This window comes from Haliotis rubra, unplaced genomic scaffold (genome assembly GCF_003918875.1).
Source record: "Haliotis rubra isolate DU_JTF1 unplaced genomic scaffold, ASM391887v1 Scf1593, whole genome shotgun sequence".
In the NCBI taxonomy this organism is placed as follows: Eukaryota; Metazoa; Mollusca; class Gastropoda; order Lepetellida; family Haliotidae; genus Haliotis; species Haliotis rubra.
Window position 1 is genome coordinate 39,084 of NW_025765551.1, and position 20,158 is coordinate 59,241.

The 20,158-nt window shown below is 37.2% G+C and overlaps 1 protein-coding gene and 1 pseudogene across 3 annotated transcripts; one reads left to right on the forward strand and one right to left on the reverse strand.

Moving 5' to 3' along the window:
• Window positions 1–1,413: 1,413 nt before the first annotated feature.
• LOC124271280 lies at window positions 1,414–17,004 on the reverse strand. 3 transcript variants are annotated; one of them, XM_046706382.1, is made up of 5 exons: window positions 16,917–17,004; window positions 15,312–15,371; window positions 14,242–14,415; window positions 13,952–14,059; window positions 1,414–3,051 (listed from the first exon to the last, which is right to left on the reverse strand). In XM_046706382.1, exons 2-5 carry the CDS (start codon window positions 15,369–15,371, stop codon window positions 2,722–2,724), a joined length of 672 nt encoding a protein of 223 aa, XP_046562338.1. In that variant the 5' UTR covers window positions 16,917–17,004; the 3' UTR covers window positions 1,414–2,721. The 3 variants fall into 3 exon arrangements, with proteins under 3 accessions (XP_046562338.1, XP_046562339.1, XP_046562337.1); XM_046706383.1 differs by lacking the exon at window positions 16,917–17,004 and adding an exon at window positions 12,146–12,228 and having other exon boundaries at window positions 15,312–15,694; XM_046706381.1 differs by lacking the exon at window positions 16,917–17,004 and having other exon boundaries at window positions 15,312–15,694.
• A 479-nt stretch (window positions 17,005–17,483) lies between these two features.
• On the forward strand, window positions 17,484–17,660 carry LOC124271281 (annotated as a pseudogene).
• Window positions 17,661–20,158: the final 2,498 nt, after the last annotated feature.

Genomic DNA, 20,158 nt, shown 5'->3' on the forward strand with positions numbered 1-20,158 from the left:
AGATAAATGAGAAAATACAGTTTTTTTCTATTTCCGACAGTACTTTAGTGCTTGCTCAAGGCGCTGATATTTTTCCCTCGATCATTGGATGTCAATCTCAATGGCACATCGTATTATCAATCTTAACTCCCTGGGCAGTATACAACTCTTGCAGCCACTAGGCGCACCTAGTTATAGTGGCTTTCTCATCCTGTTATTGTGACTTCTCATATGTACATATGGCTACATTTGTTGTATCTTTTCACTGAAAGGAAGGCTACCCGTGATGATCCGGGTTAGATCTGATCTTTGTAACTGGGATACGATACTATGTGTCAACCAAGTCTGCGAGCATGACAACCGGATCCCAATTTGTAGAGGGCCTCCACGATAACGGTTCAACTTTCAAGTCTACTTGTTGACCCACTGTAGCAAATAAAGGGGGCTTGTGATCGCTTACCTTAGTCTAGCATACCACGGGGTATAAATTAATATTTATTGCATCTCGCCAGGCAACAATACAGCGATCTTGCCCTATTTACATACCAGTTGTAGGTTGAGGTCCGATAGAACGTTGGCCACATCGAGAAATCATGTACATCCATTAACACATAACATGATTTAAAGCTTCAAAGAATCGTGCGTATTGAGCGTGAAGGAACGCACTTTGCATAAAAAAACATGAGTTAAATGCACTTTGGTGTTTGAATAACACTGATGCTTTCAATTATGTATTGTAAGCGAGAGCAATTTTCAAAACGCACCTACATTAAATTTGTATATTATGACTTACATCGACCATGCAATATTTATGACTTGAATACTTTGAACTTCGTGAGGGGGGCTAAACGGTATGTTGCTGATACCAAGCCTTTATTTTCGTTGTTGCTATTGAATGCCATAAAAGTACTGAAATTACGTTTCCAGTAATAAACCAAATCAGTCAACTCGCTATGATGTCACTGTATTGGTTTGTCCAGACTCCAGTTGATGCAGGCAACATTGGCATGGTATGTGTACTTTGACGTTAGAACATTAACATGCAGTTGTATGAGTGGCGAATGCTGCCCAGACCAGAACGTATGAACCTTCTTTCCAAGCCTGTATTAATCACTCATTCTCAATGATTCATTGAAATATTTTCATCCTTTCACCTTTATTGCTCACTGGAACGAAAGATAGTCTGAACCTTATTCTTTTGTGTTATCAGTTTACATTTTTATTTTAATAGGGCATACTAGGGAATATGCCGCCGGGCAATTTACAGTTAAATATGACATGGGTTTGTATATCCTCTTTACATTAGCTTTGACATGATCGGTAGATATACAGTGAGACCTGTCTAAACCGGCAACACACACACACACGCACACACACACACACCTCCACCAACAACAAAAACAGAAGGGGGAAAAAACCAAAACAAAGGTAATAAACGTTATCGAATATTCACTTATAACATGCAACTGGACATATTATATTGTGAAAATTTTATTGCTTTTCACCGTATACGATAATGAGGCGCGACTTCGTTCTGTCAGAGGAATTATCTGTAAACTGTGCAAATATATCTGTCTGAAATATATTGATTCAATGGCAAAAGTGCCAGCTATTTATTTTAGATACTCTGTTTTTATGATCATGCAAGGATATATTTCCTTGCCATCGGTAACCAATGCTTAATTACGTCGCCACTGTTTTTATCCATATTTGCCACTCCCATGATATCCGTAGAAAACACTCCAAACACGAGAAAATAGGACATAGGTATATTTTGAAGGAGTAAGCAGATGTAACCCTATCATAGTGCGGGAATAATGGTAGACGCTGAAATGCATAACACATCCCACGGAAGTTCCAGTAGCACATTTAAGCAAGTGCCACCAAAATACATATATAACATGTAAAGTTGATCCATTTTATGTTTTAACACAGGATATGTTGTCTCATAGAAATGCTTTGAGTATCATATCACCAACAAAAAATGGTTTTGGCTACACAGAACCTATTCTACAGCATTGTTATGATGATGTCAGTCTTCACACAAGGTAATAATGTTAAATACTTTAATATATATTTGTAGTTTCATACACGCTTTGGTTGCAGTATGCAGCATCCAACACTTCAATAGATGTGTTCTTTGATTTCTGTCTTTCAACGAAAGGAAATTTGTCTTTCAGCAAGTCACAAGGGAGTTTCACAACACATTTTGATGGCACATCTTTTTCCAATCTGTGATCGTATGAATTTGATACACAAAGATCGATGGTGTAAGTCGACTCCAAAACCTTACGGGTGTGTCTTGGCGCTGGCAGCATCATTCCCATGAAAGGGCGCTTGATCAAAGGAAACACATCAGTCTTGTTGAATTTCTTCTTTGTTGTTCTACAATCTTGGATGAATGAAGGGTGTTCAGAATAAAAGAATATATCGACGAATGGCCACTTCCAAGTCTTCGTGCCAGCCTTTGGGGACGTTTTGTGATACAATTTCCAGTTCACCTTCCAGCTGGTGTAGTGGTCATATTTTGGCCTGAGGGACTGCAGGAATGTAAGCAGTAAAGGCTTGTCTTTCTCCCTCACTATAATGTCCAGATCGTCGTCCCAAGGAATCATGCCGTGATGAGAGTAGGAACCAAGTAAAGCTCCTGCATAGAGGAAATAAGTGATGTTTGTAGGCACCCCTTCACTGAAGGTTTTCATGATGTTTCTAAATTCCAATTTTTCTTTCAGTAGTAATCGGTCATAAAACAAAGCCTTTTTTAGCATTAGTCTCAGGTGATTCTTGATTATCACCAGCATGGCGTTGTGTCAACAGATCGATCCCAGAATGTTTTCTTCCGAGGAAACAGTCAAATCTATCAGTTTTTGTTGTCATATTTCTGGCTATAAACTTGATAATTTCGTTTGCGATAGTTCCAACAATGTCGGAGGTGATTTCCTGTTTGACAAGGCCCGTCTTGGGATGAGGATAAACAAAATAAATGCTGCAGCAGAGGAAGAAGGAGAGACAAACTACTGAGGTTTTTATGATGGATGACACTTTCATGCTTCGATCCTCTGTGACTTGTCGCTGTAAATACAAACAACTCAATATGTTATACATGAACATAACACATATTGCAGAGAGAGAGAGAGAGAGAGCGAGAGAGAGGGGGGAGGGGGGGGTACGTGCGAGAGAGTGAGTATCCCTATCTTGTAGTCTTATTCATCCATCATTGCCAAACCGTAAGGAGTTTAAATATTTTAGTTGCCAAGCTGCCTGTTAACCCTTTGCGCTTTTATTCAAATGGCAGGGAAGTACGTATCTGTGTTTATTATGTTATCACAAGTCCCACAGCATTTATTACGTCCGTCAGCAACAACATTTAGCCGTCCTGTGTTAAATTCATTTTCCTCGAATATTCACATGTACTAGATGACCGAGGCCATATCTCACCAATATCTCATATATTACCCATGTCGCCACATGTTGGTCAGGACCGCCTCCGTGGTGTAGTGGTTAGAGCGTCCGCCCGGAGAGCGGAAGGTCGCAGGTTCGATCCCCGACCGCGTCATACCAAAAGACGTTAACATATGGTACTTGTTGGTCCCTGTCTGGCGCTCGGCATTAATGGGTACAACAAGGACTGGTCGGCTCGGAGTCAGTATAATGTGTCTGAGTGGGGTATTCATGCTTCACTGCGGCGTGGTATCTCAGTGGGCTAGCACTATAAAACCAGCTTAAGCCTGGGCATGTACAAGCAGCCGCACATACACATACACACGCATGCACGTCGTCATATGAGCGAAATATTCTCAAGCACGACGTTAATCCCAATTTCACCTCACCTCACCTCACCTCACATGTTGGTCAGCGGTTTATTGCCACAATAACATTATGTCAATTGATTTTATTTCATGATGGACACGTATCACTGGCTCACTGATGTCTTTCTTCCTCACATAAGGTACTGATTGGTTATGTCGAGTTTGTATGAGTGAGTGTGAGGGAGTTAAATGTTTACATCGCAATATTGCAGCAATATAGTGGTGAGAAAAAGTTTATGTCTTATTTAATGCTTGTCAACGAAGGACAATAAAACAGTATGACAGATATCACAGTTCAATTATATAACAACCCACATCAGTATTTAAACATGATGGTTCAGAATATATTAAACCTAGCTTATAGACCACTAGCAACCAAAACTAGACCACCTTACTGGGCATCATGGGGACATACGGTGTCTCTGCTTCCTAACTGATGTCCCAGCAGGATTTTCGCCATCACATTGGTCTCTTGTGGTTGTACGTAATGCTAACCAATGGTAAAAACCAAAATATTAACTAGCTGATGTTATATACTGATTTAGATTCACTCGAATGCCACGTCCAGGGGTACAATGAGTTTATAGTACTTTAACCCCTGAGTGGCAACGCCATCAATGATCTCAGTTGCGACATCTTCACATTAACACAATATAAATTTTTCTAAATTTATCAAACAATTCTATTTCCTTAGAAAAAAAGACAAGTATTACATAAGCATTTGCACTCGTAAGAAGATCCTTTAAAGATGATGAATCACAATAAATATCCCTTGAGAGAGAGAAATCTACCCAGGATCCTCATTTTTTAACCAATACTCTTGGGTAAAACGCGTATGGCCAAATCGACATAGTCGCATTACAAATTTGTCATGTTTTGATTGACATCCCAAGTAGGCATAAACTAAAGTTTGTTTAATTTCATGAAGCATGGGCGTTCCACTTTGTTTACATTAAATGTTTAATATACTCTCTGATATAGGTTTAAAATCAGAGTAGGGTATCCGTAGTGGAGAGACAGATTTATCAAGAGCTACTTTAGCTGCAGTATCGGCCTATGAGTTACCAGCTATGCCGACATTGTCGTAACAAACAAAGACGATGTCGAACTGACCCGTTGTAACGTCCTAAAATATCACATATGAAAGGATGGGTGGGGGGATGAACCATGACGTGCCTGGCGACAGGACAGAGGATCAGAGAAGATGATCAATTTCGTATTCTGTACGATATAATATTGAACAATATCATATTGACGTGGTTATTGTTTCAGCGTTAAGGAGTAGGTGCATTTTAAATTTGTGCATTTATTCAAATGACAGGGAAGTACGTATCTGTGTTAAATTGCCGAATTTTGATCATGTTATCACAAGTACCACAATAATTGTCACACCTGATTGCAACAACATTAAGCCTTCTTGTGTTAAATTCATTTTGCTCGAATATAATGAACGAGCGAGGTGCGTGTGTTGGCCATATCTTACCATTATCTTATACATTACCCCATGTCGGGTCAGCGGTTTATTGCCACATTTATATGTCAATTGATTTTATTTCATGATGGACGCGTACAACACTGGTTCACTGATATCTTAATTCCTCGGATAACTTACTTATTGGTTATGTCCAGTGTGTACAATATAATATTTAACAATGTCGTATTGTGGTTATTGGTTCAGCATTAAAAAGTACGTGCTTACCTGTTCTGCTCCCGAAGCAAACAGTGAGAATGAGGCAACAAAAGTGTTTCAATCACTGCGCATGTGCACGCTTGTTATCCGATACCACTACGCGTTTATCTGGTTCAGAAAATTTCGCAACGACTTCCTATGATAGTGTTGCTTGTTGACTGCCTTCAACAGAACATAGATGTCATGTTTACTATTTTTTATTTTGTCCTATTCAAAGGATTATCAATCATCATTAAAAGGTAATTGTAAATGTATTTTGTTGACAAAAGTGACATGTTTACATTTCCTATCAAATAAAACTCTAAAGAAAGCAAATACACCAGGTCATCAAGGATCTCACTGGTAAATAGCAGCAATGCAATGGTATTTGCTTACCCTTAATCAGACTTGAATATTGCCAAAGACGTTTAGCAGCAGTATGAGAGAAAGGAAACTGGAGGCTACAGTTAATGCCATCCACGGTCCATCAATTATGAACGAGCAAGATATACCATGTGTCAAACATTATCGATTATCTCGGTATATTAACTGATCATTCCAAACCTACTCTTATCAAAGCAGCTGTCATTCATTTCTTGTGTGGTCTGTGTTTCAATTTCATCAGAAGCGTACACGAACACGAATTTTGGACCGCGCCCTAGCGCCATACACTCATTGAAATATGCAATGGCGCACTGACAACATCAAGGGCTCTAGTGGCGCATATTTATCTCACCTGGATCAATAAAATCCAAAACCTGGGACCTGGTATAAAGATAAATCGGATTTACCCCAGTATTATCATGATTAAGTATATTTTGTCCAGATGACACGGGAATTTTGAGATAAAACTTTACTAACTAAAGCGATTTTCCATTTAAATTATATCTTCTGATCTGCTGGGCGTTATTTATCATGTGCAGAAATAAGGATTACCGTGTGTATTTTCTTGTAAACTAAGCCGGAAATAGCAATCAGGGCCCGGTTGTTCAAAACTCGGTTATCTTTTAACCAGCCGTTAAGTACATTTAATCGCCTGTTAACTAATAACATCGGGTTATCTTGTTGTTCAAAACTCTGTTAACTTTTAACAGGATGTTAACTTGACGTTAAGTTAACACACCTAAGGACCACCGCTAGCTTTTTAACAGAGTGATTAACTTGCAAAATGGCGCTCATGGCTACACTGCTTTCATGGTGCTAGTTCAGCAAAGAAAGGATAGCGTGTGTCGTGGACTGGACTTCGATATTGGGAATTATTCTGACGAAGAGTTACATCTGAAACTGTAATATTGGTCCCAATATTGAATATTGCACATCATAGGAACTAAAATACACGTTGTACACGTACACGATGCCTACGTTTCATCTTTTAACACTTGTGTATAGGTTAAGATATGGTTTACTACACTAAAATGTGTAAATTTGTTCTGTAAATATTATTCAAACAAACAAACACTTTCAAAGAATAAAAAACCTATACCCTATTTCCACGTATGAATGATATTAAACAAGGCTAAATGTAGATACATGTAATTAAATTACTTTCCTGAAAAAATATCCGAACGATTACATTATAACACTGAAAGTTTAATCGGCATCCGCTTCCTCAAAATCTCCCGGTGATTCGGTTAACACATTCCTAATAAAATAACTTCAAACCATTTTGATGCTATGATCGGAAGGATTATCTATGAAAGTTAACTATCATTTTATTACGATAAATATATTTCAATATTGTGTTATTTTAGTGGTAACGTTATTCAATACAATATTCAAATCTCTTTATTCCATTACTGAAGAGGCCACAGGCCTATAGTACAAAATATAAAAACAATAATGGCATACAATCACAATGTTTGCAAACGTTATTTTCTTTGTTCAAAAGCATGGTGGATATACATACCACGTTTACGAATATAAGTTGTATTATTAGAGTTCATTATCAAATTAAATTTAAACATGGTAGGATGTGAATAGTAATACTGTGGTAGATATTTTGTCCTTAAATCAGCATAGTAAGGACATACCAGCAAAAAGTGGAATTCATCTTCAATTACATTTGGTGCACAAAATTTGCACAATCTGTTTTCTCTTGGAATATTATAATATCTGCCCTTCTCGATCATAAGATCATGTGAAGAGCATCTTAATCTGGATAATGAAACGTGGAATTTTCTAAGATTAATATCCTGTTGGTATTGCTCTGTATGGAAAAAAGATTTAAAAGTACTGTAAAAAGTGCATTTGGGCGACTGTATTAAAGATGAGTTCCAGGTCTGAATGTACATAGCTTTTAATCTTTGCGATAAAGCATTATAAAATGACTTTGGGCAGGTAATCTTTTGTGACAAAAATACATCACTAAAACCACAATGATTTAGTAAATTTCTAACATTCGTTACCCAATTTGATTTTCCGTTGGTGTCAAGCAAATACATCATGTTATAACATTTCTTAGGAAATTTTGATGCAGGCATATTCAAGAGCTTTACCCAGTATTTGATAACTTTTATCTGCGCTTCTAGATAAAGTGGGAAGAGACCGCATTCACCATAGATCATCACATTTGGGGTATTTAATTTAACTCCTAAGACTTTTTTACACGCGTACAAGTGAACCTTTTCCAATGTTTCCAACCGAGAAAACCCCCAAACTTCTGCCCCATATAGCAAAATTGGTTTAATTTTTGTGTCAAATATTTTGAAATATGTTTTGAAATTTACATTGCCCAATTTCTTTAAGTTACTGTAAATGCCCATAAAAACCTTCCGTCCCTGTAAAGCAGCACTATTACCATGATGATACCATGATAATGTATTGGCAAAATGGACCCCTAGATATTTATATCCTTTAACAACTTCTAAGTAGTCTCCGTTATAGAGCCATTTTTCTGATTTGGACAATTTAACGCCTTTCTTAAATACAACAACCTTTGTTTTATTTGCATTTACATTTAGCTTAAATTCACGGCAATGGCTTTCCAGCAAGGTAATTTGTCTTTGTAGACCCTTCACTGTACTTGATGACATCATCAGCAAACAATAACAAAAATACCTTAACAATGTCCGGGTGCAACTGAATACCATCTGTACAATTTTGATACACAACTGACGCTAATTCATTTATAAAGAAAATGAACAGAAATGGGCTTAGTATACAGCCTTGGCGTACACCAATATTGCAATCAAATGTTGATGACATAACACCATTGTTACGCACACATGCTTTCACATTGTTATATATATTACATAATAATTTTCCCATTTTGCTACTCAAGCCGTTCTGGGTGAGTAGTTTCCATAATTTGTTCCTATCAACCGAGTCGAATGCCTTGGCAAAATCTAGAAATAAAATATAAAATTTACCACCTTTACGTGAGATATAACGCTGTACAAGGCTTTGGAGAATAAACATATTGTCAGTGGTGGAGTAGCCCTCTCTAAAGCCCGCTTGTGATTCGTGAATTTTATCTTTCGAATCAGCCCAGAAAACGAGTCTTTTATTAATGATATACAAGAAAACTTTACTAAAAATACTAAGTAATGTGATACCGCGGTAATTATTTGCTAATTTTGGATCCCCACCCTTAAACAGTGGAATGATAATACCGGTCTTCCCATGCTTCTGGGAAGGCTGCATTTTCGAGCATAATGTTAAATATTACTAGTAGGTAAGGCATAAGCACATCTTCCGCGTTCTTGAAAAACTCTGGTATAATATTGTCTATTCCTGCAGATTTGTCATTCTTCAGATGTCGTATACTTTCTCTTATTTCAAACTCTGAAATTGGTGCATCTAGAATATCAGTTGTAATTTCATCTTCAACATCATTGTTCATAATAAAATCAAAGAAAGGCCTGAACACGTTACCATTATCTTCTTTCTCAGGGTCTGAAACATTAAATAAGGTTTTGAAGTGGTCGTACCACTCATGACTTGGAATAGAATTTCTGTAAAGTTGGATTTTAAACTTTTTATTACTTCCCAAAAACGTTTAGGATTTTCAAGTGACTCTTCTAATAAGCGAAGTTTGTGTTCATGATATTGTTCTTTCTTAACTTTACAAACTGCATTATACTTATTTCTAGCATCCACGTATTCGTGGAGGGAAGCGGGTTCCTTATCTTTTCTGAATTTATTCAAAATCCTGCACCTTTCTTTCTTTTTAAATTCACATTCAGCGTCAAACCACGGTTTACTAGTTCTACGTTTATTACCAATTCGTCGTTGCATTCCATCTGCTGCCGCACATAATCCTTTACACATGTAATCTATACTGTCATTAATATTTGTAAATGCAACAACGAGAGATTTTTCGAATATCCCTTGTACAGTATCAGAATGTAAATTATCCACGAATGATTGTTTCTTAGCTGTATCCCATATAAACCTGGAAGAAAATATATTTGAATTATCCTCGTCCGAACCAACACAAGCACAAGCGTGAGGAGCTTGTAAAGATAAAACAAGTGGAAGGTGCAATGATTCTGCACGAGAAGGTACATTAAACGTTTCACAGTGTTGAAAGAGCTCCGGGGAAAATATTACAAAATCAATCAAGCTTGCCCCATTATGTCCAATAAATGTAAAATCACCAACACCCTGATCGCCATCACATCTTCCATTCATTATATAAATGTTTAAGACTGCGCATAGGTCAAGTAAACATTTTCCAAAACGATTTACACATTTGTCTACTGAATACCTTTTCATTGTCGAAACATCCGATAAAAGCTCACATGATCTATTATCGGTACCTTCTGTGTACTTCAAAATATCATTCTCTATAACATCAGAATTTGTACCAGTTCTTGCGTTAAAATCTCCACCGATACATAAATACACGTCAGTGTACTTCATAAGTATATCAAATAATCTTTCTTGAAAGATAATGATGCCATTATTACATTGTATTTCTGTATTACTGTACCACGATGATCCTTCAGGATGTACATACACACAAGTGTATAATATATCCTTATTAATATCAAACAGAAGTTTATCAAACAATACAAAAATACAGTTTTCAAACACCTCAATACATTTTACGTATTGGGATAAAGTATTTTTGACAAGTACAAGTATGCCTCCAGACAGTCATCCAGCTGCAGATATTTTCTCAGCATCCTTCATATAAATGATATAGTCAGCAAAAACTGATTTCAGATCAGAACCCTTCATCCATGTTTCTGTCAATCCGATGATTCCATTTGATAATATAAACTGAATACAGTCATGATCATTAAGCTTTGATAAAAGTCCGGACACATTCCAGAATACAAAATTAACTTTTTTACAAGTTAATACACAACTATGTATACAATGTGTTGAACGAAGTGCAGTAGAATCACATAGGCCCTGACCACACCCCTATCTCTCCTTGTTATTCTTTCTCCCTGTTCTATTCCTCTCACGGAGTTTTCTAATGTCAGGTTCTTCCTACTAACTCTCATCGACTCTCCTACTCCATCAATCAGCATATCATCCCTATCTGTCTCACTAATGTTTCTATTCAAGCCTCTCTGCCCTTTCCTCTCGCTTCTCCTGTTTGATTTCCAAGACACATTCCCCAGTGTGTCGGAACCAGTAGGAGACTGACTTTCAGATCGGGTCTCCCTGTTGAGATCGGGTCTCTCACTACTTTCACGTCTACCTAGTTGCGTATCAGATGTGGTCTGACGCCTCGCACTTTCCAAAATTCTATTTCCTTTATAGTAAAAATGTTTATCGGGATTTTCCGATCTTAACCTACCCAGTTCTTCCCGCTGGTAGGAGGTCATATCATTTGCCACACCATATCCCATATCTCGGAGACAGTCTCTCATCCCAATAACTTGCAATACAATATTCAAAACAATCTGGTTCGTAGCACTTTGATACACCTGACAGTCGTGGTCGGATATATTATACGGATGGATTTATTTGACCATTCCCTGAAGGGGCCCCCGCGCTTGCCACTGCGAAAACGTTTTCTTGATTGTTCAAATTCCAGCAAATATGACTTGCAATGAACCAAAGTAAGGCATTGATGATAAATGTATCTGTTTTCTAAAGTTTTTAAAGTCTGTTTTCAGCTAAAGTTACTCTGACGTTCATCTCACCAGGGTTCCTGCAATTACAAATGAGTTGGCCAACTGCCGAAAAAGTTTCGTTGAATTTATCGTAAACAACACTCAATGAAATTTTAGTGTAAACATGATTTATTCAATAATAGATTGAAAATGGATTGGTAAACAAGCCTTTATGGCTTATTTAACTACCTTACCTTTTATACATGAATACAACAAATATTAAATAATACACAACATGATAGGAGAGCATGCAATTTCTGGAACATCATTAATCATTTATCAAACCTATGCGAATTTATTATAAAGGTATGGACATATTTTAGTATCAAAGAATTTATGAGTTTACGTTTGTTTGGATTTCTATTTAAGACAGAGTTTTAATTATATCCATCTACATAAATATATATGATGTATGATATTGAAATAATTGGGACAAGTTAAGAAGTAATGAGAGAATGTAGACTTATGTTAACACCATTGGTATGCCTAATTGCCATATGCGTTTGACATTTTCTAAATGGATGTTAAATATATTTCAATATGAACGATCAAGATACTATGACACATTGTGTTAAATATTACCAAATTTCTTCTTATGGTTAAATTCAACTCACATTTTCTTCCTGGATAGTCCCAACCTGCAGCTGTCAATCATTTCTTGTATGGTCTGTTTTTCAATTTCATCAGAAGCATACACCTGTAATAGTATATTGTAATTGTAGTCTAACACTGCACCCAGGAGGTTTCCCTCGCAGTGATATTGGAGTGTTGCAAGACCAGACGAATGACTGACTGTTTAAGTGACCGAGTTCCCATATCCCCCACTAACACTAACGTTCTGCATTGGCCAGCTGAATGACCTGATTATCCCCATCTGAGCACTCCCCACCAATGTAATCGTCAGGTAAAGCACGATCTAATATCCTCCTTCAGAATAAGGTGATTTATATTCAGATAAAATACATCTCGCAAGACACCTTCAGGGACATGCTGAGTTTTAAAGAGAGTGGGAAAATGCAACATTGACTGAGATCATCGCCTGTGATGAGGCATTGTTGGCTGTCAGTAGTTTTTCCTGTTTCCCATCTCTCACTCGCCCTGGATTTTCATTTATAGGTAAAATAATACAAAATAACAAAAGCTTTTTTATCGCCGCTTTAACGATTCATGCCTGGATGTGATAAAAGACATGTTCTAGCTCTTGCCCAGTCAACTAAATTACACAATTAGTGAAAATCATGTTGGGGGTTAATTTTATGTATTTTTGCCCGTCCGGTTTGGTGCTGGTTGAGATTGGAGATGAGAAACGCATAAAAAGTACAGGTGGCCTTGATTCCTTTGTGTTTACAGTGCCAGCAGCTTGCCCCACGACCTTGTTATCGTCGGTTGCTGCATTTTACCATGCGTAAATTCGTTATTAATCACGTTGTTGCATATAACTCATATGTGCACGGCAATAACATTCTGCTGTGCCTTCACATCAGAAAAGCCGCCTTATCCGATGTTTCTTGGTGTTATTTGACAGTTGTGGGTTTTTTTAGACGGTGGTCGTTATCAGTGCATTATGCTCGAGGGTGTGTGCGTGGTTGGCTCTTAAGAAAAAAATATACTACAAAACAATGAGGTTTCTTACTTACATAAGAAAGTAAAATTCCAACAACATCACGGTTATAAGTAAATAACTGAATCTCAACACGAACGAGTGAGTACAGGCATGAACATCCACTAAATTCATGGGGTGATATGCCTCACCATCCCACCCGTTCCTGTGGGCACACGAAGAACTCTTAATCTAGCGTTGTAAGGCTTGGGCGAATAATCAATTAAATGTGTCAGGAGATAACGCTATCGCTTTACTTGGTAATAACAAATATTGGCGTACGCGAACAACGTATTCATGTCCAGGTGGTTATAAATCTTACAATATTTGAGTGGTTATAAATGTGTAAGTGAATGTTTACAAGGCTATAAAAGCTGAAGCTGTGTTCGCGAAAGCCTTTATACCTGGTGGGTATATATTGCAGGATAATTGGGTACAATCTGCCAGCTCACTCCATAATACCAACCAATCTCGATCATCTGTGGAAACTGGTTCAGTTGGTTACGTAAGGCTAATAGGTGTAACAAATTGTATGAATGGTCTGCTTGAAATCAGTATGACACCAGGTGTTCTCAAAACGGGTATTCAAGCCCTGCTCTACTTATACCACTATAAGAAAGAAAATGTTTGTTAGGTGTTTAACGTCGCAGTACCCGGGCCCGTATTCTCGAAACGTTCGTAACCCTAAGAATTTTTAACTTTGATCGTAGCCAATGTGTTAAAATTGGCTTAAGAAGTTCTTAGGGCTACGATAACTTAGATCCCAAGTGTAGTAGGAAAACATGAGTGTCAGCATTGCCTCCTGAACAGTGTTGCTGACCTTCATCTGTATGTTGTCTCCTACAATGTAGGCGCTTGTGTTAGTGCCATTTATTAGCACCAGTCTGGGTGCTTCGTTCCTTCGTGAGGAGAAGTCGGCACCTTTCACCTGAAATTCAAATGAAGGAAAGTTGAATGTATCAGTAGACATACCACATGGCAGATATTAAAACATTAAATGAAAACATTCATTTCTCTGAAATAACTTCTACAAATAATCTTTGACTGAATATATACACTACAACAATTCTTCAGGCAATGACAAAAGCTTGTTGTAGATAGTTAACTTACATCCATTCGTGTAATTAAATCTGGCAATGCTTTCTTCGATTTTGACACGATCTTAATTGTTGTCTCCAATAACTTCAACACCTGCACTGTTGATTCATCTTCAAAGTTTGTATTAATCTGTATGTTGTAATGTCTCAAGGTGTTACTAGCCTTGTTAACAGTGGGATGGTTAAGCTGAAACAAAAGTAATATTTTAGTAATCAATCTCATCTAAAAGTCTTGCTGGCAACATGCATCTGTAAATTCATTATGCATAAATTGTAATTTTAAACTAGAGAAGTGTTTGCGGGACACCGCAAAACTGAGTAGCCCCGATCCCAACAATTAGTTATGATCACATATCATATTTGATAAATTTGGCACTAATAAATAAGGTCATAAGGTCATCATCATTCAGGCTCTGTCTTGAAGTCATATGTTTTGCCGAAGTTGAGGCTAGTATATAACATATATATTGATAATAGCACATAATGATGCATCTCTGATTAAAGATGCTAAATATATCAAAAAGAAGTAACATAAAATGTACAGTTTCCCATATTGGATATACCGTAACTGGTCATCTTCTCTCGTCCAACCCCCACCATTACACTCCTCACAACAATCCGCGGCTCCTCTTCTATTCACTTAGCAGTCTGAGTAACCCAACCCCCACCCCACCCCCTTCACACACAATGCCCCCACTTGTCATGCTTGTAAAATCGTTCCTACGCCAGTGGACATGCTAACTATAACAGGTCTATCTCTCATGGGTCCAAAGTTATCTGTATTTACGTAATATAGACAATATATAAATCTATCCCCTTCACAGAAAAAAAGGGGTGTTGAGTTACTGTGCCTGTCTCATGGTACGCCTACATAGTGTTTTCCCAAGCTACGGGGTGAATATACTATAGTGCTTAAGACAATTTACAGTACGCTTTCACTGTAAATGACATAATTTTAAAACATATTTCTAAATTTCGAAAGGTTTTGTGCTCATGAGCTTACAGTTTTGCAATTCTTTAGTTTGAAAAAAGGCGGGCCACGTGGAACAAACCATGCAAGCTTCTTGTATAGTCTCAACTTACCTTCAAACACCTTGGTATTTTCTTCTGACACGTTGTTTTCTTTGAGGAACTCAGAAACATCTTTTACCGTTGCATTTTCATCCATTTTGGATAAGAGACATACAAATGATGCAATAAAGCTTGTTTAGGGAAATATGGAAGCAAACATGGCGGAACATCGCAAGTGAGATTACTCTGAACCACTCTGAGTCCACTCTTTGTTCTGTTCGGGAACGGCGAAAGAGTGTTCAAATCTCTCACAGATACTCGCAATTAAACGTTTTTTTATACTCATCAACTATCATGACTGTTCAACTATTTGAACACTGTCAGAATATTTTAAAAACTTGTAGTTCAATATTTTAAATCTAAATAACTGTATACTCATTAGATCTAGATCATTGATGTTTGGTGATATTATTTTCAACGACCCTTACAAAATAGATTAATTAGATCCAGATGTGACTTGATATTTAAAAATAAAAGGCATTTACTACGAATATATATTTGGATAAAAATCAATACAAATTTTTATTATTCTTTACAATATATTCAGATGATTTGAGACAATTAATGCGATGATCAAAACAGGAACATATTGTTTACTTAAATGTTCCATGAAATTATATCCATAGCAATCGGAATCATTTGTTTTTGTTGTGAAAAAATATTTATGCAATTAAAAAATAACACAAGAAAACAACAGGAACACGATTCAAGTAATGTGCTTGCAATGTAAGTTCGCAAACTAGTACAAGAGTGACAGTTATTTTAGACACCGTTATAACAAGTCTGCACTATAATGAATAGTCATGCCTGTCACAAAGTATTAATAACAAAACAGTTCTTTTGCACAAATAGTCAAGCCACGGATATTTAAATTTAGTTTGTCTCAAATCAATATTGATATGAAATACAGAAGTGGAAATAGAAGTAAAATGTACAATATATGAGAACATTTATCAAATGATGTTTAGAAAATATGAGAAAAATTATCGAAACATGTTTAGAAATGTGTTTAAAATCTAAACACGTTTAGATATTAGGCGTAATATCCCCGTCGTGCTTAGGTATTAAACACTACCCTAAACGTGTTTAACATTAAACATGTAACGGTAGTGTTTAAATGCTAAACGCCGTTTTTACAGTGTAGAAAACAGAACATGTACTATTTGTAAATATAATGTTATTTATGACGAATTTCATGTTATTTTATCATGTACACATCTCAATGTTGAACGTAAGAAGATACTTCCCTCTTATTTTTGCAATAATCCACATATGGACAAATTTGTCTCACTCATGAAATCAGATTATACCCCACTCCTATTGAAACTATCACTGTTTGCTAAAACTGTTCTAAGTCATTTCTTAAGTAATATTTCCACTCATATGTTATTGTATTATATACGATTGTATGTTCTCTATATCATTCTGTATGATTTACGAGAATACAATTCTGTTCTGTTCTGTTCATACAAATACAGAACTTCAAGCCGAAAAATAGTCTTTCAATTATCCAGATTCCAACTCACGTAAAGGATTAATCATCGGTGATAATTATAACAATAGATCGCTGTCAAATCAATATGTTCACGAAGGGTATATAAGCATTTCTTCCCCTACCTGTTCCACGGGCCACAAACGACATAACAAAGTTCGCGTATGTTTCCTGACTTCTCACAGCAGTACTCCCGATATGCGTCCACGGCCTGTAAACAGATTTGGAAACGGACAGTGATGGACAAGAGTGAGTGAGTTTAGATTTACGTTGCACTCAGCAACATTCCAGTTTTATGGCGTCGGTTTGTAAATAATCGACCTGTGAAGGTCCGGGTTAGAATAATGATCTTCAGTAAACCATGCTTGTCGTAAGAGGCGACTAACGGGATCGGGTGGTCAGGCTCGCTGACTTGGTTGCCACATGTCATCGGTTCCCAATTGTGCAGATCGATGCTCATGTTGTTGATCACTGGATTGTCTGGTCCAGACACGATTATTTACAAACCGCCGCCATATATCTGGAATATTGCTGAGCGCGGCGTAAAACTAAACTCACCCACTGTAATAATCGAGTCTGGACCAGACAATAAAGTGATCATCACCATGAGCATCGATCTACGCAATTGGAATACGATGATATGTGTTAACTAAGTCCGCGAGCCTGACCACCAGACCCCACTAGTCGCCTAAAAGATCATACTTTTAGGGATCATTTCTATAGTATGCATCGCCATGACTTCAGGTAAAACTGACAGTCTACCAAACCACGAGGACGATAGAGTATACTAAAAAGCATTTTCTTGTATTAATTTTAAATCACTTCTGCGCAGGCTCGGAAGGCCATAGTAGCGACCACGTTCTGGTGGGTTTTGTTAGTGAGTGAGTTAATATTTAACGTCACATCGGCAATATTTCAGCCATATCGTGACGAGAACATTTTACATCGAAATGGAATATGTGTATATTATAAAATCTCTCATTGAAGGACAGTAAAACAACTAGAATATCACAATTTGATTTAAAACTAGTGTGGAAGGTTAAAACTAATAGCACTATTAGGACAATACAAGATAAAGACAGGCTATAGATCGCAAACAACTGAAGGTAAATCACCATACTAGGTGGGTTTTGTAAAACGTTCTCTAACCGGACCACGTGCTCATAATATATCATCCTCGGAGTCTCTTATTTTAGCCCAAAAGAATAGACTTGAAATGGCAAGTGTGGAAAAGGTACTAGCTTTATGTGTCAATGGACACGCTTACCTCGTGTAGTTCTCATCTCTAATACACTGCCGTCACATCATCGCCATTTCGTTTTTCGTTCACAATTCAGACATTGTCAGCTGAACGAATAAGCTGATCTGAGTTATCGGAAAGCGTTTGTTTACACGCTACTGATAACATGCCGGGTTAATGGCCGATGTCTCGCGGATTGCTCAGGATCATGACCTTGATGAAGGGTATAAATACTGCAACTCAAGGCGTGTCAGGATATAATTGTCAGGATCCAACCCGATTAAACTGCCTATATGCTTCCCACTAGATTCCCGCCATGGAATTCTCATGACCGTTTCTAATTTCTCTTCACCACAAAGTGGACATATACTCATGCCAATAATGGTTGTCACCCCCTTCAATTTTTTAATTGGAGAGGGGGTGTCGGGTGGGGGTGTGAGGTGTGTGTGGGGTTGGGGTGGGGTGTGGGGTGACAACCATTATTGGCATGAGTATATTACATCAACCAATCCAACTATGGGAATAGAGAATATAAAGACTTCTCTTCCCATAAAAACATTCTTCATATATCCGCTGTTATCACGTGACAGCCCTTTGAATGCATTTGGGTGCCTTAAAATAAGTGAGTGAGTTACGTTTTACGCTTCATTAAGCAATATTCCAGCAATATCATTGCGGGGGACACCAGAAATGGGCTTTACATGTTGTACCCATGTGGGGAATCGAACACGGGTCTTCGGCGTGAACCTATTTTACCTTTGGCTAACAAAAACATATTATTAGTACCCAGCATGATTGTATTTATCTAATTTAACATAACGTTATTGAAAAGAAGTGTTGTCTTATTATTTTATATATATTACACCATATTTATCCCTGCAACAATTTGTAAAAACTATCTGTGGCTTGGTAATTTTGTATCAAAAATATATTACGCAAATGATGAGTGGGGACAAATTCTGCAAACACGTGACTTCTATTACGTTTGAAATGCTATCAACGCATCGATCTGAATCAGCATTTGTATACCATGGTTTTTTTATATTTAACAGCTTCAAATCAAAGGAGATGATTTCAGAAAATAATAATCCCATGACGTATTCCTTGAGTGCTGACAAGGTACAAGTTGTTTAAACATTTTTACCACACGGCGATGGCATCATGTGTGGATGTTTCCATTATGTGATAAATGCGAACATGAAAATATTATTTCGACCTGTGCATATGTAAAACCAGTAAAATTATGCTATAAAATATCACCGACTAGTCAGTATTCTGCTATTCATGCAAGTAACGTACTTATCTTCCACATAAAAATATACACCTGTTTGGTTGGATAGTGTCTATAACCTAGTATAAATATTTTACGAAAGCTTGTTTTACATTTCAATTTGGTAGGCACATTTTGTCTTTTAACCATTTCATGAAAGTTTAACAGAAGCAAAACTCTTTTTATGCAGAGTATATGCCATGTCGTGTCAGTTCAGTGGTTTAAGTCCAATGGCATTATGCTGAAACACAATAAACATTTCCTCGCGACCATGGAATCTTCGGATAAGGGAAGCAACTCTACATGCACCCCGCGAATTAAAGCACTTCACATTGGCAGGTCCAGAGGGGGGGTTCAGGGGGGTTCGAACCCCCTGAAACCCCTCCTCCCCCCTTTCAAATTTCTTGGGTGAGTGAGTGAGTGAGTTATTATTTAACGTCACATCGGCAATATTTCAGCCATATCGTGACGAGAAAATATATGACATTGAAATGGAAGATATGTAAAATATAAAAACCTGTCGACGAAGGACAGTAAAACAACTAGAATATCACAATTACAACTAAAACTAGTGTGGAAAATTAAAACTAATAGCACTATTTGGACAATACAATATAAAAACAGGCTATAGATCGCCAACAACTGAAGGTAGATCACCAGACTAGGGACCATAGGGACTTACAGTACTTTTGCAACCTGCATGGACCCAAGTTGGATTTACATCACCCCTTCAGCCGCTGGTGAGTGAAGTCAAATTTAGCCAAAATTAAATTGACAAGAATACTACATTTAAATTAGCTGGTAATAATTAAATTTCCTTTGAATGTTTCGGGACTTACATGCCCTCCCAGGAGGAC